The 24,886-nt window shown below is 49.9% G+C and overlaps 7 protein-coding genes across 7 annotated transcripts; 4 read left to right on the forward strand and 3 right to left on the reverse strand.

Annotated features, from left to right (window-relative positions):
- Window positions 1-61: 61 nt before the first annotated feature.
- Window positions 62-914, reverse strand: N7529_004861 (pyridoxal 5'-phosphate synthase glutaminase subunit PdxT; the record flags this gene model as incomplete). Its single annotated transcript, XM_057240388.1, has 2 exons — window positions 62-632; window positions 682-914. The coding sequence occupies 2 exons, from the start codon at window positions 912-914 to the stop codon at window positions 62-64; spliced, it is 804 nt and encodes a 267-aa protein (XP_057099683.1).
- Window positions 915-1,257: 343 nt separating this feature from the next.
- Window positions 1,258-2,736, forward strand: N7529_004862 (4'-phosphopantetheinyl transferase family protein; the record flags this gene model as incomplete). Its single annotated transcript, XM_057240389.1, has 1 exon — window positions 1,258-2,736. One exon carries the CDS (start codon window positions 1,258-1,260, stop codon window positions 2,734-2,736), a length of 1,479 nt encoding a protein of 492 aa, XP_057099684.1.
- A 761-nt stretch (window positions 2,737-3,497) lies between these two features.
- N7529_004863 (anaphase promoting complex subunit bimA) lies at window positions 3,498-7,669 on the reverse strand (the record flags this gene model as incomplete). Its single annotated transcript, XM_057240390.1, is given in 5 exon segments — window positions 3,498-3,664; window positions 3,724-4,465; window positions 5,209-6,903; window positions 6,915-7,276; window positions 7,333-7,669. The coding sequence occupies 5 exon segments, from the start codon at window positions 7,667-7,669 to the stop codon at window positions 3,498-3,500; spliced, it is 3,303 nt and encodes a 1,100-aa protein (XP_057099685.1).
- Window positions 7,670-8,396: 727 nt separating this feature from the next.
- On the forward strand, window positions 8,397-9,006 carry N7529_004864 (SND2/TMEM208 family protein; the record flags this gene model as incomplete). The annotated part of the gene is made up of 2 exons (XM_057240391.1): window positions 8,397-8,405; window positions 8,503-9,006. 2 exons carry the CDS (start codon window positions 8,397-8,399, stop codon window positions 9,004-9,006), a joined length of 513 nt encoding a protein of 170 aa, XP_057099686.1.
- Window positions 9,007-10,002: 996 nt separating this feature from the next.
- On the reverse strand, window positions 10,003-13,987 carry N7529_004865 (uncharacterized protein; the record flags this gene model as incomplete). The annotated part of the gene is made up of 4 exons (XM_057240392.1): window positions 10,003-11,542; window positions 11,627-13,036; window positions 13,097-13,813; window positions 13,872-13,987. 4 exons carry the CDS (start codon window positions 13,985-13,987, stop codon window positions 10,003-10,005), a joined length of 3,783 nt encoding a protein of 1,260 aa, XP_057099687.1.
- Window positions 13,988-14,779: 792 nt separating this feature from the next.
- On the forward strand, window positions 14,780-19,407 carry N7529_004866 (E3 ubiquitin-protein ligase SSM4; the record flags this gene model as incomplete). Its single annotated transcript, XM_057240393.1, has 2 exons — window positions 14,780-17,789; window positions 17,846-19,407. The coding sequence occupies 2 exons, from the start codon at window positions 14,780-14,782 to the stop codon at window positions 19,405-19,407; spliced, it is 4,572 nt and encodes a 1,523-aa protein (XP_057099688.1).
- A 494-nt stretch (window positions 19,408-19,901) lies between these two features.
- On the forward strand, window positions 19,902-23,903 carry N7529_004867 (uncharacterized protein; the record flags this gene model as incomplete). Its single annotated transcript, XM_057240394.1, has 2 exons — window positions 19,902-23,244; window positions 23,434-23,903. The coding sequence occupies 2 exons, from the start codon at window positions 19,902-19,904 to the stop codon at window positions 23,901-23,903; spliced, it is 3,813 nt and encodes a 1,270-aa protein (XP_057099689.1).
- Between the last annotated feature and the right edge of the window lie 983 nt (window positions 23,904-24,886).

Consider the following 24,886-nt stretch of genomic DNA (forward strand, 5'->3'; position numbering starts at 1 on the left):
ATGTCTATTCACCAAATACCCTATTTACAAGTGTCTTTTTTCTCCGCCTTCTAACGATAGTCTATTGCTTCAATTTGTTCCGCTTCAGCACAGCTGCTTGCACCTCACGAAGCCACCAAGTATGGATTCTTGCGTCGCCTGTCAGCTCTGGGTGGAAGCTAGTACCGAAGACATTGCCTTGTCGTACTGCAACAATGTCTCCAACTTCTTTGTCGGGGTCGCCATCTTGGCCCTCTGTGGCTGAACGAGCTGTCTGTCCCACCAATGTGGCCAGTACCTCGACCTTTTCAGCTGTCGCTGCTTGCGCCACTGAGTCCCGCGCCTGTCGTGATGGTGCCACGACAACATCTTCTTGCTGAACTTCTTCTGTCTGAACACCCTCATGGTGAGGAAGGATTTTTTCGACAATGGGAGCTCGAATAAAAACTGCTGGGAAAGGAGGAGCATCTTGACCCAAGAAAGGCAGATCCAATGGGCCTTGGAAACTTTCAGTCTGTCGACCGAAATGGTTTCGGTTCACTCGGACATCAAGACCACCGATTAACTCTTGCCCGCCTTTCTTGGTCTTGTTGGCAGATTCGGCCAGCAAAATGAGCCCAGCGCAGGTACCCCACGTTGGTTTGCGATCCACTCTGCGCATGGTGTTAGATCGGAAGTTTATATGTTGATCAAACCACCTACTTGACGAATTCCCGCAATGGTTCTAAAATATTTGATCTTGCTGCAACCAATGACATGGTGGTACTCTCTCCTCCAGGCAAGACTAGACCATCGCATGTTGCCAGCTCTTGTGGCGTCCGTACTTCAATGAAGTGCCATTCCGATGGAGGCGCTTGCTCGGCTGCCTTCTTCAACAGTTGTACGTGCTCAAAGAATGCACCCTGCAGGGCTAGGACTCCGACGGTGATAGTCATTTTTGAATATATGAATTGTAGAATGTCCTTTGCCCCGACTCTTTGATATGACTCTTTAAATACACGTGACTTTTAACTTTCCGGCGGAAAACTCATCTCCACGTGAACTCTTATCGATCTGATTACTCTCGCTATCCTCACGTGGTGATAACACAATCACACGATAAGCTTGACTATCTCTTGGGGTAATGATGCCCCTCTGTCTGGGTATAGGGCTTATTGGGGCATATTAATCCCCTATGGATAGAGCTTCTGGCTTTGTTACGATGGTTACCGAAAAATTAGCATATGTGAGCACCCCCCATCGGATATGCTATGGCCAATGTTCGATCAATAACGTTCCATGAAGCCAGAGATGGGGTACAACACGATCACCCGAGATGACCTGTCCAAGGAACCAAACAGGGAGAAAGTTGATCAATCTATGCTCCATCAGCCGACTTTGGTTCGATGGTTCATTGATACCAGACGTTGGGAGAACAAAGGCTTTGATCTTCCCTTGGTCCAAACTCTGACCCCGTCTGACCAAACAGCTGTCAAAAAGTACTTCCACACTTCAGACAAGCGCATGTCCCTGGCTTCCCAGCTCTTGAAATACTATTTTGTTCATCAAGCTACTGGTGCTCGCTGGGATGATATCGAGATAAAGCGCACTCCTGATCCTGAAAGACGCCCGTTTTACGATTCAACTGTTGATTTCAATGTCAGTCACCAGGCTGGTATTACTGTGCTGGCAGGCACGCGCGCCGGAAACAGTGTTGAAGCTGAAAGCAAAGCGCCTCCTCGTGTCGGTATTGACATTGCTTGTGTGGATGAACCCTCTCGTCGGCGCAACGATCGGCCTCCGAAAACTCTTGCCGATTTGACAACTTTCGTGGAGGTCTTCAGTGAGGTCCTCTCGCCTAATGAACTTCACACCATCAAGAATCCTCTTGAGACCCTTCGAATGGCTTACCAACGTAATCTGACGGATATTGATCCGAGTAAAATTGATGAAGAAGTCCTTGCTCGCTACGGCCTTAGGCTGTTCTACTCGATCTGGGCTCTGAAAGAGGCGTACTTGAAAATGACCGGAGACGGCCTCATAGCCCCCTGGATCAAAGATCTTGAGTTCTCCAATGTCATTCCCCCAGGCTATGTTTCATCGCGCGCATCTGAAGGGTCCTCGACCGGCTTGCATGGGCCTGAGCCGTCTGCCAACCCTGCCTTTGCCATTGCACGCTCCGTGCGTCACTGGGGCTCACCCTATACTGATATAAAAGTCACCTTGAATGGTGATCCGGTTGAACACGTGCGCCTCCAGCTCATCTCCTTTGAGGAAGACTACTTGGTTGCCACCGCTGCCTCCGGCTCTCATGTCGGAACTGTGTCTAGTGAAATAACCAACTGGGACAATCATCACCTGCCTGGATTCATCATGTTCCGCGATTCCACACAAGAATTGAAGAAAATTCGCATCGCACCCATCGCAGGCCGAGAAATTGGGGACCGAGACCCCTGGCGCGCGCAATCGGCTATCAGTGACCCCTGGCTGCCCATTCAAGAAGTTGACATTGATATTGACATCCGACCCTGTGCCGAGGGGCGCTGCAAGCACCCGCAGAATCCCCACTTCATCTTTGCGTATGTTGGTTCCCAACCCACCAACTGGATCCAGTCCGATGGCCTGGGCCAACAGCTGACTCCGTTTCTTTCCATAGCGACATCGATTTTCAGGCTGCTGGCATCACTTCTCTTGAAATTTGAATCCTTATCTGCTAGAAACCCATCCCTCGAATCTCTCGCAATTGCATATCATCTTCATCCTCTCTTTCGTATCTGAGCGGATTTTCGGGGCGGTGATTTCCTACTTACCACATTCTGTGTATTATTCTTGTTGTGATTAGCGATTGATTCATGTGTGATTGATGACAGCAGGAATGAATATTCTCTTTGCACCCTCATCAGGATCAAAGTCTTATTTTTTGGTCATCTAGTTTCCAATTCAGGTTCCTGTAGGGCACGTTCTTGGTTCAGCTATACTTCCGCAGGTCACGCATTTCACAAATCCATTTAGGTTACGAGTTTCGAACTTCTGAATTCAAACACTTAAATCAAATCATCTCTGAGCGTAGAATACAATCTGTTTGTAGAAAAAGAAACCTCCACAACCCCCAAGTCTATCTAATGGACCAGGAAAGCCAGTAAGTATAAAAAAAGCTTTAAAAAAAGGTGTCCAACGGGAGCCGGGTCATGCTATGAGTTCGCGCTAAAAATATATACATCCCGAATTGCAGAGGGGGAAAGGGAGAACCGAAAAGCGTGGGAAAGGGGAGAGTATGCCAAAGTCGAGTGTGCGGCGAGTCCCTGGCCGGTGCAGTATAAAAGCGATGCCAGAGGTCCGTAAGATTCCACAAATTCGTAAGGCATTGGGTATGTACCGATTGGACGAGATATACTGCAGTCAGCTGGTTGCTTGGGGGTTTGTTTGCTATTGTAGACATTCGTTTTGAGGACCAGATGTTGTGTCAACCTGGGACACACATCAGGAAGCGTGAGGATGGCGAAGAGCACGTGAGGTCTATAGCAACTTTATTTGTGCGCTTAAATCTCGATAGCGCTAGAAACACCGTTGGTGTGGGAGGAATCAAGCTCGTTCTTCTGCGCGTGGGACATTGCAACAAGAGTCTTGAGCATCGACTCACGCGTGGATTGCGTCAAGCCATCCACATCCCCTGAAGTCAGGTCCTGAGTCTGAATGGGAGGCAACACTGGTAAACTCATTAGTTCTATCCTCCACACGTCTAGTGCCACTTTTGACATCACCAACCTTTGATCTTGATAGTGCCAGAGTTGAAACGCCAGGCACGAGGCGATAAGATATGTGAGTAGTTCTCCGTCACAATGGGTACGATTGGTACACCGGCCTTGACAGCCAGATGGAAAGCACCCTTTTTGAAAGGCAGAAGGGTGGGCTCGTCGGAGTAACTCCGAGTGCCTTCGGCGAAAATGAAGACACTCTGGCGGTGATCACGCATCTCAGCAGCAGCGCCATCAAAGGCTTTGAGAGCAGTCTCCCGGTTAGCACGGTCAATGAAGACAGTGCGCGAAAGAGACATGAACCAGCCCAGGAAGGGGATGTTGCGTAGAGACTTCTTGGCAGTCACACTGCAGTATGGTGGGAATACGCAGCCAAGCATCAACACATCCAGCTCAGTCTGGTGATTTCCAATGAAGACGGCCGGACGTGTGGTGAGGTGTTCTTCGCCTTCAACGATCTCGAACTTGACGCCGGTCGTGAAACGCATCAGCCATTTAAAGCCTCGTCCAGCTGCCCATTGCGAGACACGTCCATATCCAACTAGCCGCAGGCAGATTGAGGCGATCACGCCGTACGCTGCAACTAGGAGGAGGGAGCCATAGGAGGCAAGACAACGAGCGACAAAGGCGGCGCGGGGTACTTTCTGACCGATAGCAAAGAGAGACACAGTCACTACCACGAAGTAACTGACGCCTGACACAATACAAGAGCCGAAAGACATGGTGACGGTTGTTAAGTAAGTGAAGAAGAGCTGAATGCAATTAGAGGACGGATATTATAACTCAAATGGTAGGGACGTACTTTATTCACTCGTTATTATGGGGCACACCCAGCCCACGAATGTGGTTCGACGCGGTCTCAGGCAAACCGAAAGAGAAATAGAAAGGGAGAAGTTGAAGGGAGAAGTAGAATAGTAGATCAAATCCAAGACTCCATGACTGTGGGGAAGAGTCAGTCGGAGAACAGGAAACGTTGAGTACGTTTTTCTGCCTTACTCTCCCGCTCAATCCCCAACTTGTAAACATTGGTGCCGACTCACCGCCTTGCATGCGCAGATGACGGTGTCACCGGAAGATATGCACTTGCGGGGGAAAGCGGGGAGTATACAAGCACTCACACACATGTAGGATCTTGTGATTATAGGGTCAATCATTTGAGGTATTCCAACAATAATGGATTATGCAAACACCAATCTCGTGATGCATGTCAGGGAAATCATTCAACTAATGTACAGTACACCTTGATGCCAGATCTAAACCTGGAAAAGAAAACTCCACAGTGATGCTGTGCAAAGAGACCCTCAAACGCCGAGTTCGTAAGAAAGGGCCTCCGTAGGAACCCAGAAGAAAGACCTAGAACGTCACAGGTCTACGCTATGTCCTCATCCTCCATGTCATCGTCGTCCAACGACTCCATTGCGTCCTTGATGTATTGTGCTGCCTGAGGTAATGTCAGAGATTGCGATGGAATAGGGGGGTAAAGGCTAAAACATACCTTTGGATCCAAATTCAAGGCCGCCGTGAAATGTTTGATAGCATTGGCCTTGTCATGGAGCGTTTTGTACAGCCTGCCCAGAAGGAAGTGCACGTTTGCCTCATCTGGCGCCATGTCCTTCAAGACCTTTAATTCCGCCAGAGCGAATTTATATTCCCGTAGCTTCATCAACACTCGCGCCTTGCGGAATTTGGCCAAGACCGAATGGGGAGCCAATAAAGAGGCTCGGCCGTAGTGAACTAGAGCATCCTGGGGGTTGTTCATTTTCTCCAAAACCAGACCAATGCAGCAAATGAGCACCGCGTTCGTCGGGTTGATGCTGGCTGCATTTCGGAAATGCTGCTCGGCAAAGTCAAGTTTCCCCATCTTATCGTACACTGTACCTAGTCCATACCATGCGTTGTAGTGTCGACTGTCCGCATTAATGCCGTGACGATAAGCCTCCAGTGCTTTGTCGTATTCCTCATTGGCAACATACTCATGTCCTTGCAGTGTAAAGGCATATGCAAACTCTGGGTCAATCATTGTTGCACGCTTGAAACACTTCAATGCTTGATCGTGATCCCGTTGGTGAGAGAAAGAATTACCAATCGCACACCATGCCTGAGGGGATAGTCGGTCAGCTTCAAGAAGTTGGTGTGCTAAGTAGGCCAATTCGACATCACTCTTCAGATGCCATAAAACGGTTGAGTAGATCTCCATATCCTCTAAGCGAGATGGGGCTAATTTCTGGACCCGGGAGAAATATTTGGCGGCTTCTGTGTAGCTTGCTTGCTCGAAGTTGGCCCGGCCAAGTTGAGAAAGAACCCAAGGAGTTTCTCGCTGCCCTTGGGAAAGTGAATTGAAGGCGCTGATGGCGTCTAGGCACTTGTAACGGCTTAATGAGAAATAACCAGATGCAAGTTTACTAAAAAGACCCAGAAGCCAATCCAAGGCTTCAATCTCTTTTGTCTTTTCGGCATTTTTAGGCAATGGAGGAACAGCATTATGAGGTTGCAGTAAGCCGTTACGATGATCTTTACCATCGTTGTCGGGTGCCTCCATGGGTTTGCGATTGCCACTTACGACACGACCAACAGTAGGTACGGATCCTGTCCGGCTTTTTGAGGACACTCCTCTCAATTTTTTCATTTCGCGGCCATCTCTGCCGGTGAGAGTGCTGTTTGAAAGCTTGCTGGTGGTTGGTTTGATTTGATTAAATAAGCGAACGCTTCGGCGCTGAGGAGCACCCGGTTCAATTGGTTGTGATTGGGGGAGGGGGTGGGCGACTTGTCCGGAGACTGTGCGCTTGCGGTCGCCAAATCTTGATGTAAGAGTGGGTTCTCTTTCCATTGGAGCAGTGGGCAGAGAGTCTGGTTCTGTGCGCGTTTTATGTCTGGGTCGGATACCTGTTGGGCGCATCCGCGGTGGAGGTTGCCCGGTATGATCGAGGCTCATGGTTTGGATTGTGCGCGTCTTTCGGGCCGGGGCCAAGGGTGCCTCCCATGTAGAATCCGGGTCGGTCACTCCATTGGCAATGCGAAATTCTTCAGAGCCACTGCTTTGTCCGCCTGGGGTTTCCATTCCGTCTTGAAATACTGGCTGCGCTATCGATGAAACATTGACGGAGCTTCCATTTAACTTTTCCCAGAGAGCAGCGCTCCCATATGTGATGTCCGGCTCGCCACGGGAGGCAGAGACCATGAAAGGGTCAGACTCAGGATTACCGGGGGGTGGAGGGGGAATCTTCCTTCTCCGGAACCCATGTTGTCCGGCGCACTGGCTGATTCCTCGGGGGATGAAGAAATTATTGCGAGCAATTCTGGGCTCAGTTGGAAAATATTCGGCACTCGGATATTAACACCTGCTATCGCGTTAGAAGAAGACTCAACTGCAGTACAAAGGTAAAGCGTACCCGTCTCGCATAGCCCGAGGAATGCATCCCACATGAAGGGGTTCAGTTTGAGTGCCTCCACGTAGCAGTCAACTGCTTTGGTCAGATCTTTATGGGCATGCCAAAGTTTTCCCTGAAGGCAGTAAACGGCTGCAGCATCGGGAAGATGCTGTCGCTGAGTTTCACTGTGTTTATCTGCAATATCATTAGTTTATGGACTCGGCGTCAGAGAAAGGATTGTTGGCGCTTACTCCAGTGGTTCTTGGAAACCCAGAGGTTTTTGCAGCGATCCAGAGCTGTGGCGCCATCTAAGTGTTTTCCCAAGTCTAGACACGTCTGGGCGAAAACATAGGCACAACCGGCATGTAGTCCGCGTGAGCCCGAAACCTGGCTGACATCAAATGCCGCCTTCACTTCTCCATTATGTAGGTGGCAGAGGGCCAGCAGATATTGTGCCTCGAATGATCGCGGTTCATAAGCATGGAGGCGCGCCGCAAGGAAAAGCGCATTTCGAATGAGGTTATTGTCAAGTTGGTAGTAAATGAGGTGCCGTAGCTGGCTGGCAACATGTCCGGTGGACAGGGCCATGGTGAGGGGTCCAGGGCACGTTATGCGACAGCGCAGGGCAAAGTGGACGGCTATGGGGATTTAGATCGAAAGTTGAGGCAATGATGCGATTGCAAGGGTCGGTTGCTCAGCGTAAATATCACATCAATGTCCAGCGCCTTTGTTGGTGTCCTCCGAGACGCGGGGAGGAAACAGCGACGCGATCGAGTGAGTTGTAGCGCGAGGGAATAATCCAACAACTCCCACAAGACATGGACAGGAACGATTTCCGATGCCCTCACAGCTTCGTCTGGATGCAGTAGCAGATCTCGATACGCCTGCAGGTGTGGAACGTGGAATGTAAACCCAAGCCGGAAATGGTAAGAGGATGAACGACAGAAAGAAGTGAATATCTGATTACGTCATCTGCAGACGCAGGATAGGTCTCTCAGCGAGTCCAGGGCATTTCAACAGATTAAAAAATAGAAAAGAAGTAAAGAAATGCACCAAAAGTTATAGAGCTTCTACCGTTCTTTCTGTTATTTTGGTCGCCGGTCTTTGTCGTTTCTGCCGTAGGGCGGTGAATGTTGGGGGGCAACAATCATCCGATGTGCAGCTGTCATTCTCTCTCCACTCAGCCTCAGATCTAGATTGATTATCTCAATTTGCAGGATTGACTTCTCTTGGAGAATTGATCTTGATCCTTTCGAGCTGATATTTGACTTCATTCAGTATCAGATTGGGGATCATTTGGTGATCATATTCAATCATGGCCCAGGTATGTATTGAACATGGTAACCTGCAGCGGTTGTACACTCCGATTCCAGGTCAACCTTGAATATCGCAGGAAAAGAACATATCTGATCAAGTCTTAGAAAGCTGCGAAATCCCTGGCGACCCGCAATAGCGCTGTCCTCAGTCGTACTCACCTCATCTCCGCCGCATTGCACCTGCTCTTCCTCGTGCTGCATTTCACCTTCCAGCGGCCTCGATCCCTTAAGCCCTACTTCTTCTTGGGGGTTCCAACTCTTGCCATTGAATACTACCTCGACCGCATGGGCCGACCCCGGTATAACGACGATGGCTCTCTCCGCTCTGCGGGTGAAGATCTCAATGCAACTGGGCTAACGGAGTACATGTGGGATGTCCTTTACTGGACACAAGGATGCATCGTCGCTGTTTGTCTCTTCAATGATCGCGCTTGGTGGCTATGGACTGTGATTCCATTGTACTCTGTCTATGCCGCCTATACTACCGTCATGGGCGTGAAGAAGGGATTCGCCGGAATGGGTGGCGGTGCAGGCGAAGAGGTCGATGCCCCGAAGAGCAAGACACAGATGAAGAAAGAAAAGAGAGGCTCGTCTATGAAGTACAGGTGATCAGCTTGAGGTGTCGAAATGTACAAAGCATGTTGTATAATTAAAGCTCATAAAGTTGCTGTCATAAGGTGTTCATTCGTGTTCGAATATACCACATAATAACTTCCTGTAGTCAGAAATTGGCAGCTGATAATCCCTCTCTGTGGACATACAAATTACTTAGACGGAGTCCACATGCCTTTGCAGTAGCATCAACTTGTTAAACCACCAACAGACTTTGACTTATACACGCCTTACTAGGTCACCATTACGATCTTACTCTATGGTCACTTATTCAACTATGTGAGTATTATCTTGTCAGACTCTAGGGCGCGTCCAATATATACATCCATACAAGCAGGTACTAGGCAATACGGGTGTTTCCAGTGACGTTGAAACTTCCAAGGTTGCTCGTTGTGAATATATATATATGTACAACATTGTGCTGTACAAAATTGAGGAACCTGTGCCACAAACTTCAAAACTCTTTCAGTCAAATCAGCGAGGACCATACCAGAATCGTAGTTTATGTAGAATTGTGGTTTATGAAACCTTGGAAAGGGATGAAGAAATGAAAATAGCTCAACATGGCTTCATAGACACGCAGGACCTTGCCTCATACTTATTAAAAACACAAATTCATTCAAACACATATAACATGCAGATATGTAAAATGCTGTTGCGGGTCAACCATTTGCTTGCGATATTGCAAAAACTTCCATTCATTCATTATGTACTCGACAGATATCACTTCTTGCCAAGCCTCGTATTCCGACCAGGAAGTGACCGTAGATGAAGCAAGATGATGACATAGAAACCGAAAAAAAACTGTGCATGTGGCAGGTCATTAAAGTGTGGTTGTTGTGACAAAATATGTGGGGAATAATGCATCGGGAGCCGCATGAGGCATGCCCAAGACATGGAGTGTCCTTGGAGCGAAGTGTTCTAACCCGAAACAAGAGTGGGAAAGAGAAAGAGGAAACAAAAGTCGTAATGAGATGCTGCGGATCATATCGGTCACAGCTCATCTCTGACTGAGGAAGCTGCACTCTTCACGCTGCTAGTCGCATCATCGACGTGGGATGCGGCGGTCTCGTCTGCCTCGGACGCAACGCTGCTAGCACTGGCGGCTAGGTCAGCCAAGCGTGATTTGGCGCTTTCAACGGCACCGGCGAGACGGATTGTGGCGCTCTCCACTGCGTTGGGTTGCTCGCCATAAATGGCAGAACTAGCTTTGGATTGGATATCCTCGATGGCGTTCTTGGCGACATCAATGTAACTGGATTCCTTGCCGTAAACAGCGCTGCTGATTTGCGCAGCTGCCGTCGAGTAAATATCAGCCGCAGCATCTGTGGCTTGGTCATAGGAGCCCCTGGGAGTTCCATAGATACCAATACTGGCAGCGTTGACGGCGGCATGGAGTTGGTCATTCGCATGTTGCATGATTTCTTCTATGCTTGGAGCTTCGGAAACGATTGCAGCGGCGGCTGAAGATGCAGATCCATATGCCTCATTGATGTAACTTGAAGCAGATGATACTGCAGCAACCGGGTAAGGCGTCTCGTATGCGGCGTGGAGCTTGCTGAGCACACTCTCGGTAAAAGAGGGCTGCTTGCCCACCATTAGTTCGGACACAATGTTCTGAACTGCCTCAAACCGAGCAGCCCCGTTGTTCACCAGTTGCTGTGCATAGGGTGTTGGTGCACCATAGATTTGCTCGCTAGCTTGAGAAACAAGGATATCCCAGTTTGCAGATGCTTGACTGGACAGGGATTCCAGGGGGCCCGTAGAAGTTCCATAGATAGCCGAGCTAGCGGATATGGAAGCTAAAGAGAGCGAGGAGGAAGCTGCGGAAATCGCAGCGTTGTATCTAGATGAAGCATCATCGATGATGCTCTGCATTTTGCCGTCGTCCGCAGATGAGACAACCGAACTTGCTGATGCCACGACCGCGGCAAGACTGGCAGAAGCCAATGAGGAAGCACGTTCGTATCGAGAGCCAGCTTCCTCAATGACTCCATTGAAAACCCCGGGAGCTGGGGTTGGGGTTGGGGAACCATAGACAGCACCGGATGCCGCGGAAACAAAGACAGTGTAGTGGTCATGAGCCAAACCAACAGCCTCATAATAGCGGCGCTGTGCGTCGAGAACAAATGGCTCTAGACCAGAGGGGCCTGTGGGGGTTGCGGTTTGATGCACCTGAGCTAGTTGTTCAGATGCCAGGCTGAGGCCCTGGTTCAACCGAGATGATGCGATAGAAGAAATCTGGACTAGAGGCCCGGCAGTAGATGGCGTCGGGGTGGCCCAAACAGCGTTGAGATTCGAGTCCAGCTTATCAGTGGCATATTGGAGGGACCCAGAATAGGCCGACTCAATAGCGGCCAAAAGCTGGACATGAGCGGGAGCGCTGGATTGAGCCATCTGGGCAAGGACCTGGGATTTTGCAATCTCATAGAGGAATTTGGCCTGAGCAGTAGAATCAGCAAATGCTGAGCTCGCATCGCCAAACAAAGATTGAACCACTGGTGTTGGGCTCCCGTAGATGACCGATGATGCACTGTAGCCACGGTATTCAATTAGTGAGGATTCATTTTTGGGGGTATGTACTTATACAGAAGCTGGGATAATTCATGCTACTTACGCGGCAACAGCCTCACTGTATTTTTCAGACGCAGCACTGGCGACCTTCTCACCAGGACTCAATGGAGTGCCGTAGAGAACGCCCGAGGCGGCGGACCAGGCATGAGCGTACTGGTCACTAGCTAAGGAAGCTGCCTTCTCGCCGACTCCAGGTGTTTCTGAGACACCGTAGATGGCTTCGCTAACAGCATTGCTTGCTTCAGCGTAGGTATCACCAACCTTGCTCGCCAAGTTGTGGAGCGCATCCTCGTGGTCTTCGTCATCAAGAATGGGTACTTGGGGCGAGTTTATTTCGGCAGCCGCAACACCGAAGGCAGGCCTCACAGAGGGCTCGTCTTCCACCACAATATCATCAGCCATGGATGACTCGTCCTCGTTATCAAGATGTTCAGCATCGAGTCCAGCAGAAGGAGCATCGGGACTAAGAGTATTCGCAGGGGTCGCCTCAGAGGCAGTCGCCGAGTTCAACTCCGAGGTTGTTTCAAAGCGGTCAGGATCAGCGGTGGTTTCTTCGTCAAGTTCCTCAACTTCAGCCGGGGGCTGAGGTCTCGGTGGTTCTCCAGTCCTTGTTTCGAAATCATCGCTAACTTCGCGAGCGGCGATTTTCCAGACACCGACATCCTTCAATCGAATAAGTTCCTTGGCAGCTTCTTCGGCGTCATGCATACCACTGTCCAAGATCTCATTGGCCACAACGCGGGCCTTTGACACAGAGTTGTGGTTCAGGCCGATATGCCGGATTTCATTGCGCCATTCCTCGAGCTGGGCCTTGAGGGCATGGTACTTAGCCCAATCTTTGTATGTGACACCATCATTCCAGGCCCAGCGCATGCCAATTTCTTGCAACCCTAAATCACGGATGCTGTCGAGAACATCAAGGGTGGAGTTGACCGCGGCAGTTACGCGGCGAACAAGCTCCTCTTCAAACGAGTTGGACCACTCTCGCAAGGCATGAGCACGATCTCTCACTGAGATGGCAGATACTCGAATGTCCTTGACAAGCAAACTGGAAGTGGACTCTTCGATGAGAGGAGCATCTTCCTCTGGCATTGATTTTGCGAGCTCATTGATACGCTGCTTTATCCATGATATTTGTTCAGAAGAAACTGACTGGAGCGCGGTAGAAAGACTCTTGCCATGGCTGTTGGCACTGCTTGAAACCAGAGCAGAGACGATCTCAACAATGCGCTGCTCAAGATCTTCAACGCCCTTATCAGCGGCAAGAGAAAACTTTTTCTGCCAACGCTCAAGGTCAGAGTCGATCTGATCACGGGCCTGCTGTGCTTGCTCAGTAGGGGTCAAGGTGGGTTGAGAGGGTGCCTCCGTAGTGGATGTAGAGGTCACAGTGCTTATAGCCAGCTTCTCTTCGGATTGGGTGACCGAGGTGGTAGCAGGTTGTACGGTCGAGCTGCTGGTGATGGGGTCAGTAAAAATATAGAAAGGTCTGAGCATATGATTTTGCTTTACTCACCTGTCCAACTCTTCTACAACGGCGCGAAGTCGTTTGCCCTCCCTGTAGCTCGCTAAACGCTGGCCAATTTTAACCAATTGAGGCTCCACTTGCTCGGAGTATAGACCGGTCACATGCGGCCACAATGAGCTGTTGGCGAAATAGACCAGAGAGGACCAAATATACTGCGCACCAGGCATGACCTGGGTTGCCAGAACGCCATGGCTTGTGGAGTAAGCTTTTCCGATGAAAGGTTTGGAATGGGTGTAGAAAGGCACCAGATGGCCCCAGTAAACAGAGAGCGCAGCGGTATTGGCTTTCTGATAATATGGCAAAACAGCAGAAACGCCACGCTGAACATATGGGTCCACTTCAGCCAGATAGAGCTGATGGGCTCTACCTTGAGCTGTCTGCAGTCGAGGTGTGACCTGGAGTTGCCATTGCTGAACCCCGTAGGCCTGAGCTTGTTCCAAAGCGGGAGCACCGTACTTCTCGTATCCCGATTTGGCAACCTTTGATGCCGGGGAGTATACCCGCTGGTTGAGCACATTTACGTATGGGCGAGCTTGGTCAACGTAAGGCGCAGCATACATATCATAATATGGCGTGATATAAGGATCGACGTGCGAACGAGCGATCAGATAAGGCTTGCAGACTCGAGGGGACGTTTCCGTAAGATTTGCAAGGTCGGCAGGGCATCTGAGAAAGGGCGTGATGAGCGCGTACCATATACACAGTCTAAGAAGTTCAAATATTAGTATTACCCTATGAATACCATGATAACGGCAGCACTCACCTAGCGACAAGCCCAATGGTCCATCGTGCATAGCCCTTCTTCCGTGGCCTTTCAATATGGGTTGGGCCGTTTGGTTTGGTGGCCTCTACCACTTGGCCATTCTCTTTCACTACCATTCTGTATGTGGCTGACCCTTTGCGAGGCCACGCGATTTGTGAATTGTAGGTGGGCCGCCTTAGTTAGCGGAGGACTTCCCTTCCACGCTTGAATCAAGTTGGCTGAAAAAGGATTACCGCATTGGGAAAGAAGCTCAACGGCCGATTCGAATATTGGTAGGTGATATTGTAGCTTTTGAAAGTGATGTAAAGCAAATTAGCTGTAGACGGGAATGCTCGCGTCGGTCTTGGCGCTAGACTTTCACGGGCCGCGGTCAGATATTTCGAGTAGATGCCTAGGCTTGAGAGAAATGCTAATTTGGAGGGAGTTAAAAAGAACCGAGATCGAAACTGGGAGGGAAATGCAGAGTATTAAACGAGAGCAAGGGCCTCTCAATATGACACAATCAGGGACGATTATTCTGTTGGAGTTTCAGTGAGGTCATCGGTGGCCAGGCGTAATGCATATACAATAATACGGCAAATATTCTACATGAATGTGTAATCTATAGTGTAATTTATGTAATGTTGATCAAGCTTACTCAGCTTAGCGAATTGTGGACTGAGAATCGAAACAGGTTGAACTGATGGCTTTGTTACTTTCATGATCTGCATAATTACAAGGTTGGTGCTAGCAAATGTTGCCCCCAAATGGCAAGGCTCTATATACTGATTGTTCCCTTCAGCCTAACTTGGACTGCCTGAAAACCCAAGCCTTTCCGCATGTTTACGCCCGCCTTCACCAACCCGCTTGTCTAAGAACATGGTGAACAACTGAACAACTATCACCGTCGATTCGACGCAAATCTCACCATGGAAGGCGCGGATAGTAATTTTCGCAACCATGCGAATTCCGCCGCGTTCCCCGACGTAATGAACGACCCAGCCTACGACGAAAGGGAAAAGGGTTTCGACGACCTAGACACATGCCGGATATGTCACGGCGAAGCTACAGATGAAGAGCCGTTGTTCTATCCGTGCAAGTGCAGCGGTAGTATCAAATTTGTTCACCAAATTTGTCTCGTGGAATGGTTGTCGCATTCGCAGAAGAAACACTGTGAGCTGTGTAAAACGCCATTTCGGTTTACGAAGCTTTACGACCCGAACATGCCCCAGAGCCTTCCCGCGCCTCTATTTCTAAAGCAAGCTTTGATCCAATGCTTCCGCTCATTGCTTACTTGGATGCGATTTGTTCTTGTCGCCTTCGTTTGGCTAGGATGGTTACCCTGGTCCATGCGCGCAATTTGGAGAGCACTGTTTTGGCTTGCCGATGGCCGCTGGTCTGCCACTGAAAATGCTCGGGTCCAGGCTGCACAAGCTACCAAAGAAGGACTTGGACAACTGCTCTCAAACGGCAGCACTGTCAATGCTGCTGTAGTTGGCGCGGTCTCAACGGTTTCCAGTGCGGCTATCTCGTCTGCCACTGCTGCACCTTCGGCGCCGCCATCGATTCTTGATTTTGCAGCCGGCGAGCCCCTCATGCTTACCGTGATAAAGAAGCTTGTCCCTACTCTGTTCATACCCGCATTCACCTCGACCGTCGGGCAAAATAGCGCAGACAGCAACGCTGCGGCTAGCCCAACCAAACTACGGTACCCATCATGGCTTTCGGATGTCAAATTTCTGAACTCTCTGACGCCGTATCCCACGATCAACAACATGATCATCGATACATTGGAGGGCCAGCTGATAACACTTCTTGTGGTTGTGGCATTCATCCTACTCTTCCTAATCCGAGAGTGGGTTGTTCAACAGCAACCCATGGCCAATATCGCAGAAGGAGAGCGCGAGGCGGCTCTCCAGTTGATTGCCAATGCCAACAATCGGATTAATGAACGATTTGCCGAGGAAGGTGGATTCGGACATCCAGAACCCGCTCTTGCCGAGGCCCAGAATCCAGCGAACAATGAGAATGCTGAGGTCCATGAGCTCGACCATGATCATCCGCCGCACTTTCGTCCGCCCTCCCCAGCTCCATCTTGGACCGATTCGGAAGATGGTCCTTTCGGCCTTGAGACCGATGCACGAGAATTCGATGCCCTCAACCCAGAAACTGAAACTGACGATTCCGCTCCCACTGCTAGGGCCCTAGCCTTTCGAGAATTGGTGGCTCGGACTCATGGCAACCATGATGAAATGCTGCGCATCCTCCGGGAAGAGGCTCACGGGGACGATCTTGATTGGATTGTAAATGACATGACCGGAGCCACCATAAACAGGGGCATTCCAGAAGGACCGTCTAACCGGCCCCAGGATGCGGACGACGGGGAACTTCCTGACAGTGGCGATGTCTTCAATGCTGGAGAGGAAAGTTTCAATGGCCATCAACAAGATGTCGAGGGTGAACGTACAGTCGCGGACAATCAGTCGCCCATTGCTGCCAACGATACTCCCGCTTTCAATGAACAGGCGGCCAATCGACCACCACAAGCCATTGCCGAGAGAATTATTGATTGGTTCTGGGGTGACATCACACCGGCAGAGAGGGACGCAGATGATTTAGTCCCCGAGGATGAGGAGCACATCGTTCAGGACCCGGCTTTAGAAGACCCATTTGTGCCCCTACCAAACCGCATGATGAACGAACCAGGCGAAGCAGAAGCTGATGCTGCTGCGGCCGCGCAAGTTGGGTTGGACCCTAACGACATGGAAGCAATCGAAGGCGATGATTTTGAAGGAATTATGGACCTGATCGGCATGCAAGGTCCTATTTTCGGACTGTTCCAAAATGGCGTCTTTTGTGCCCTTCTAATTGCCTTCACAGTTGCCATTGGTATATGGCTTCCTTACCTCTGGGGCAAAATTGCCCTAGTGTTGTTGGCCAACCCATTGGAACTGATCATTGGTGTTCCTATCACTGCGGTCGAAGTCGTCGCGAATGTCGCTCTCGACACACTTATTGGTGTTGTGGGATATGCGTTGTACTGGTTCACGTTTGTGTTCAAAGTTCTACTAAGTCCACTCGGTGGACTTATTCCCATCGGAGAATGGATTCCTCGCGACAAATCGGTCACCAGTGCATCGCTTTCTCTCATAGAAGCTAGCAGTCGCCGTTTGAACAAGGTTATTAAAGCGTTTCTGGCCTTTCACGAATCTGACATACCAATGTTTTCAGTTCTCTCGCACCAAGCGCTCAAGCTACACCAGGCTCGTTTCAGTGCTGTCTGCCAGTCTGTATTTGTCACCGTGAAGTTCATTGTGCACGACCTACCACTCCGAATCGTGACGCTAGGCGTACCAGGTGCCTTGTCATTTGAATTCGATATTTCATACCTGATGCATTACGCCGGTCAAGTCCAACAGCAATTCATCGATTTCGGCAAATCAGCCTTCTCGTCTATATTAGGAAAGAGGTTGATGAATGCAAGCGCAGCAAAAGCTGCCTCAACAGCAGCGACCGTTGACTATGAATTGGCGGTCTGGGATTCCAAGGATCGTGCCATTGCCATTTTGATGGGCTATGTCCTTGCATCCATGATTGGGCTCCTATATCTCCGGATCACTGGGCTAATGACACGCGCCAACGGTGGTCAAAGAATCGAGGGTCTAGTTGCTGAAGTGCTTATCCAAGCCGGGGGAGTCATGAAAGTCATTCTCATCATCGGAATTGAGATGATTGTCTTCCCTCTGTACTGCGGCAGTCTTCTTGATCTAGCTTTACTCCCGCTCTTTTCTGAGGCTACGGTCGTTTCTCGTGTTGCGTTCACAGCCGCCTCGCCCCTCACATCCCTTTTCGTGCATTGGTTCGTTGGCACTTGCTACATGTTCCACTTTGCCCTATTCGTCTCTATGTGCCGGAAGATTCTACGGAGTGGTGTCCTTTGTAAGTGGTTTTGAATATTTGCCAGCTTCATCGTCATGCTAATTCGCCGAGCACAGACTTCATCCGCGACCCCGATGATCCGACTTTCCACCCGATACGCGATGTTCTCGAAAGGAGCATCACCACTCAGCTTCGCAAGATTGGGTTCAGTGCCCTTGTTTATGGTGCACTGGTTATTGTCTGTTTAGGAGGAGTTGTTTGGGGCCTGCATTTTGCACTCGATGACGTTCTCCCGATCCACTGGTCGGCCAGTGCGCCAATGCTCGAGTTCCCGGTTGACCTTTTGTTTTATAATTTCGTGCTACCGGTAGTCATCCAATCTTTCAAACCATCGGAGGGGTTGCATGAATTGTATGACTGGTGGTTCCACAAATGCGCTCATTTCCTGCGCCTCAGCAACTTTTTCTTTCCGGAAAGACACCTGGAGGAAGAAGGTTACCATGTCCGAAAGTCGTGGTGGGGCCTGTTGTCTGGCAGCAAGGGTGATTGGGAACATCCAGTCATCGGTGATGATCAACGGGCTGCAGCCGAGCAGGAAAACCGTGATGTCTATTTCCTGCGCGATGGTCGATATGTGCGAGCCCCTGGTTCAGACCAGGTCCGCATCCCGAAAGGCAACCGTGTTTTCTTGGACGTCACCGAGGATAATGAACGTGTCGACGGAAAGCCAGATCTTGCCGATGGGCTACACGGACGATCCAGTATCATGTTCACCAAGGTATACATTCCTCCTTTCTTCCGGACTCGGATCGCTGCCTTTATCCTCTTGATTTGGCTGTTTGCCGCCACTACTGGAGTAGGCATCACTATTGTTCCGCTGATCATTGGTCGGAGAATTATCATGTCATACTCGTCTAATTCGGCACCGGTGAACGATGTTTATGCCTTCTCTAGTGGCCTTTGTGTAGTTGGTGCGTTTGTCTACCTGGCCTACCACTCTCGCACTGCATTCCAAGTTGCGCGAGAGCATGCCGGTGTATATCTTCGATCCCCTCGCCAGGCAGGCCAGATTAGCCTGGAGCTCGTGATGCACGTTGCTCGGCTGGTTTACCTCGTCACCGTTGCCATCATTATCCTCCCATCACTCTTCGCGCTTCTCACTGAACTCTATATATTGATCCCTGCGCACACCCTCTTTGGAGATGGACAGTCGCATGTGGTTCATGTGGTTCAAGACTGGGCGCTCGGCGTGCTATATGTTCAGATGGCCATCAAGTTGACTCTGTGGCAACCTCATTCCTGGGCCGCTGCTGTGATCAATGGCATTTTCAAGGATGGCTGGTTGAAACCCAGTGCTAGCCTTGCTACTCGAGCCCTGGCCATTCCATTTTTCTTGTTTACCGCCGCTGCTGTCACTTTGCCATTGTCATTTGGGTTCATTGTGCGTTGGTCATTCTTTTATTCTAGCACCGGAGTGCAGCCTAATATTTACCGCTACGCCTACCCCACCACACTGTTGATTGTGCTGTCCGTATGTCTCTCCCATATAATTCTGAGACGAGTGGCGGCCTGGCGCACCAACATTCGCGATGAAGTTTATCTCATTGGGGAACGCCTGCATAATTTCAGTGAGAAGCGGGCGCGGGACGTCGGGGTGTCGCGAGTGATGACTGGATAACGGAAATGATGTTTTACTTTTTAAGTCTGAATGGCTTGCGAAGGGAAAAGAAATCCCCTCACTTTATTAATTTACGGCATTAGTGCGTGTGAATCAAAAATGAATTCAATATTGAACTATATTGAGACTTGCCACTGAGGCATTATATACACGTATTTATTTCTATATGGGTAATTCGTATCTGTATTACGGTAATATAACATTTACCTGCTGCCTGCCACGTGATCCACCATCGGCTGGCTGTGAGCGCTCATTGGTTAGGCAACAGGATTCCCTCGATCGCCGCTGTGTGGTTATCGGTTCATCGCCGTCCTCAAGGCACCCATTGAAACTACACTTTAGCCCTTTGCCACACACTTTTTTTCCAATCCATGGATTCTTTGCTCTTCAGCGACTCTGAAGATGTATTCTTGAACCTTCTAACTGCAGTGAATTGTCTCTAACGTTCGATATTGTGCTCTTCGCCCTTATCAATTGCCTCCGCAAACGCCAAGATGTCAGTCCTCCGCCATGGAGGAGGGGGCGGCTTTCTTCAGCGGCGCCTCACGAAATTATACACTGATACGAAAACATCATGCGAAAGTGTCACAACAGCATCGAAGGCTCTCGACGACCCGGAGCTCGTTGCTCTCCACGGGAGTTTTCAGAAACAGAGAGATCGCTTGTTGTCATGGGGTCTCGATTGGAGCGATGCAAGCGCTGCACAGCCCAATGATATCGATGAGTCTTTGACCGCAGCAGGCTTCAGTGATGTGGTTGAGAGTGTAATGTCATCCATCCAGGAGCTGCTGAACGACGCCGAACGAATCCAACATCTGGATGCGCCTATGCTACCTTCCAAGGAACGAAAGGTCGATTTACCATCGAAGGACACCCTCGGCAGTACACCACTGAAGACGCAATGGACGGAGGATGATATAACTCGCTCGAACTCGATATTGAATGAACTTACCGGCTGTATTGATACCCTATATGACCTATCGCGCTCCCGACGAACGATGGCTTCTAGTATGTCATCAACCAGGAACAGCGCTCGTCGCCAACGACCCAACTTCAACTCACCCTACGATTCCTCACATGGCTCCTTCTCCGAGTCAAAGGAGAAAGTTCAGAACCCAAAGCAGATGTTCGACCCTTTCGCCTACTCCCCTTCGACTCCGCATCGCGATACTACCAATCCTTTCCTTCCATCGAACCATCTCCTCATTGATCGATCGGCTTTACAATTATACGGAGCCGCTCATGACAATAGTCCGCCACCATATGAACCTGTCGCGGCGTCGGCGAACTCACGTGCCATCGGGCGCCTGAAGTCTTCCGCCTCCCCGCTTCTTGCCTCGGCCAAAGAGTCCCATGTCTCTGTGCTTGTCGAGTTCATGCCAATCTTGGCAGAGACTAAAATGGACAACAAGAGTTCGCGTATGGAGAAGCTACAACAATCCCTTGAGCAACTGCTGCAGAATGCTAGAATTTCTCACTTGGGGCTTATGCGATTTTTGGGTTACAGCATTGACCAATCAAATGTTCGCTATGCGTTTCTGTATCAGATGCCTGTCGACTATTTCCCCTTTTTACAAAACCCAAGTGATTTGTTGAGGGAGCTGAAGCCTAAGCCATTGGTGGCTCTCCTTCCTTCGGCAGATGAACACCGAGAGAACCGAGTACCAAACCTTGACACTCGTTTCCGATTGGCTTACGACTTGTTGATGTCTGCTCTTCATCTAAGAAGTCAGAATGCAGTTCATGGCAATATCAACAGCAGCAACGTGATATTTTTCCCTGGTCGGAGTGATGCGAGTGATGACGAAAGCGGCCTTGCGCCTGACCTTCGCCGTCCGTATCTCACTTCCCCTGCACGGTTTTCTGGTGATGGACCAACACCAGAGCCACTGTCTTCGGCGATGTATCGCCACCCAGAGGACAAGAGATCTGTTGAAGATGATGGCGCCTGGGCCTATGATCTTTACTCCATTGGCCTGATTTTACTCGAGATTGGACTTTGGGCACCAGTTGGACGTCTTTGGAAAATGAAGTACGACCGTACATGGTTCAAGCATCGGGTGGAAGACCTCTACGTTAAGAAACTTGGCCCAAAGTGTGGTGGTGCCTATCTTCAAGCCGTTCAGCTGTGTCTAGATGCCCCTAATTTCCATCTCTCCACCCAGCCTATGACTGACCTGGGTCTGCGTGTGCCACAAATCTACCACTACCCGGTGCTTGACTTGTCAGACCCCGATGGTACTTTCTCCTTCTCCATGAACTTTATGTACACCATCTGCAAAATTCTTTGGTCATGCTGCCGCATTGATATTTTTTCGGCCCCCTCGGCAGAGGAATTGGATGACTGCCTCCCACTTGCCCTTGTACCGACCCCCGAGCCAGTGACCATTCAGGACAAAGTCAACGCTTACAAGGAATCGAAGCGCGAGATGGCCTCCAATCTCGACAAGAAGCTCCCTACAATACCTTCTCCTGAATGGGGTGTTGTGAATGAACCCACGACACACGAAACGCCGCAGAAAAAGCGTACTGTCAAGAGGCTTCCGCACCTGGAAATCCCAGATGAGCATTTACAAGAGTGGAACTTCCATATGATGCCACGGTTAAGTCGTCTTCTGCAGAAGATATTGAAAGAATCATCGGAGTCTTGTGGTGTTAATCTCATCATGACTGGCGAGTCGACGGAAAGTGCCAGAACAACAATATGCGTTACTTGTGCGAGTGTGAAAAAGGTCAGAATGGCACTCAAGAAACACTTTGCTCTCGGCCGGGATGACTGGGACTTAATTGTCCTGCGTGGTGATATCGAGAGATCGAAGGTACCTCGCAATCGACGTCGCAAACCGGCCAAGGCTCGTCCCAATGTTTCTAATGAGACACCTTTTCGTCAGCGGGAGCTCAACCCCTGTCATCAACAGCGACCACTTTGCGGCGCATCTATCGGTGCTTTTCAAAACGAGGAGCACCTGCCCCCTGTCTCCTATGGTGGCGCCGTCTTTGTCGACGGCTTGCCATATGGTTTAACAGTGCATCATATGCTGGAAGCTCCCAGTGAAGACGAAGGCGAAGGCATCGCTCCCGCAGACTCAAGTCAAGATACCCCCGCAAGATCGGCCGGTAATTGGTATGGTGATACCCCGCATACCTCCAGTCCTGAATTTGTGTACACCTATTCCGAGGAAGATTCAAAAGAAGCTGGCCTTGAATTTGAATTGTCCGATGTGGAAGATGGAGACGACGGGTCATTATCGCAAGGTCTTGAGTCTGGCTATGATGAATCTTGGCTTTCAGATGAAGATTCATCAGACGATGACTCCCTAGGACCCGATGATGACGACGACGATGCTGCATCAATTGGCGATACTGCCGGTATCGAACCGGGAGAAGAGCCTCGTCTTCTTGTCACTCAACCGGCCATTGACGACGTACACGATGATTTTTTTCCATCCCCCGAAGACCGCGACGATGAGCATCTGGCCTCACACTCCCTTGGTTATGTCCACGCATCATCTGGTGTTCGGCGGTGGACCCGAAAAGGTCTCAAACACGAGATTGACTGGGCGCTCATAAAAGTGGACGAAGCCCGCATGGACCCGCGCAACATCATTCTTGATACCACCAGATCCAGTATTGCTCGTCCGGGTCGTCCAATACCACCACAGCCCATTTTCTTGAATCAAGTAGCCCGAATGGAGGAGCTAGGTGGCTTGCAAGTTCATTGCTGTGGTCGGACGAGTGGATTGCAAACAGGGCAGATATCCAAGGCTATGACCTTGGTTAAACTACATGGACGGCATTCTTTCTCAACCAGCTTTTGCGTCCATGGAAATTTCGGAGGTAAGAGGTGCACTTCAGCGGATCCATGTCTTTCTTTATGTCTATATGATCCTTAATTAGATACCCTTTTTTCGTTTTGTCATGTACACCCATGATCTGTCACCCTATTGGTAAACATTCAGCATCGCATTAAACCACATTCACTCGTATCGAGTAAAACATTTGAAGCTAATTTCTCCCCTCCGACAGCCCCCGGCGACTCCGGCGCATGGGTTTTCGACCGTCCCACCGGCCGCGTCTGCGGCCATGTTCTCGCCTGGTCTGCAAAGAGCAATACTACCTACATCTCCCCCATGGAGGTTACCTTCGACGACATCGCCCGAACCCTCAACGCCTCCCTTGTCACCCTTCCAGGTGATCCTACCAGGCCCATGGGCTACATCGACCCTTCCTCTCCGCAGTCCGCCCAGTACCGCTACCAGGCCCAGCGATTACCAGGGAATTTCGGTCAGCTAGCTCTCGGGCCTGGAGGCTCCCCTGGTCCACCTTTACCACCCCACCCGCATCAGTACCAGCATCCACAAGCCCACCATCAAGGCTATGGTCGGGCTCCGCCTCCTCCGCCTCCTCCCCAGCCGGGGTCATACCGTGGCCCTGTCCCTCCGATCCCACCGTCGCTTTTGACTGGACCCCGAAATATTGAACGTCAACTTGCTTGATTATCGGAGCATTCTATAGAATGGAAATAATGAATTGGAGATTCATGTTATGCATTGCGGTATTCTGGGAATTCTTTTTATGATTACATGGATGTTTATGGCTATGATTACCCTTAATGATGGTGTAGGGAGGTTTTCAAATTTTTTGTGTTGAAACCTTACTATTATCGGTGATATCCCTATTAGGTTCTGCGAAGTTGTACAGCGGCCAGGAGTCAAACACAAGGCTTGCTGACCACGGCCTCAGCAAATCGAAACTATATACCTTTATAACCTAATAAGAGATGTAATTGATTGAATATTGACGATTATAAAGTAGGGCATTATCAGGGATCAATCATAGAAAAAGTACAATTTATGTTTTGGTCGCTATACAACTTCGCCGTTAATATTTAAGTTTTGGCCATACGAAAAGGACATTCATCTGCTTGTCGACCCCCTCGCTCACTCTTGTGTGTGTTCAATCCTTCTTCCTTATTTGAGAAAAAGAATATAACAATATATTATTGTACCAGTCCTTTTGTCGACTGTAGGGAGAAACAAATAAGCCACCGTAAATCAAGGAATGGCTGCATCACTTGCAAGTACGTTGACTCCCTTCCGAAGTCTTCCGCCATGCAAAATTGACGTTGATAGACTACGCCATAAACAATGCGGCGAGGGGAGGCTAATCTGGACGAATTGTATCAAATCGGACCATAAATGCGAAGGCTACAGCACCCAATCGCAGACCAAGCTTCGGGCGAAAGCTTTAGGCTTCAATGCAACTGTCAACCCCAATTATCGCCATGTCCTTCATGGATCTAAAGAAGAGAGAGAGCATGTGCACAAGTTTTGCACAGAGACCTCCAAAATCCTCTCAGGCTATTTGTTCCTATATTGTGGTCTCGCTTGGCTCCCCAACTCAGTCAACATTCTTGTCCGGTGCGCTCCATGATGAAGCCGCAGGGTGTTGATGGGCCCTGGAAAAGCTACACTGAACA

The sequence above is a fragment of the Penicillium soppii genome, assembly GCF_028829465.1.
Source record: "Penicillium soppii strain IBT 18220 chromosome Unknown utg000004l, whole genome shotgun sequence".
NCBI classification, from domain to species: Eukaryota; Fungi; Ascomycota; class Eurotiomycetes; order Eurotiales; family Aspergillaceae; genus Penicillium; species Penicillium soppii.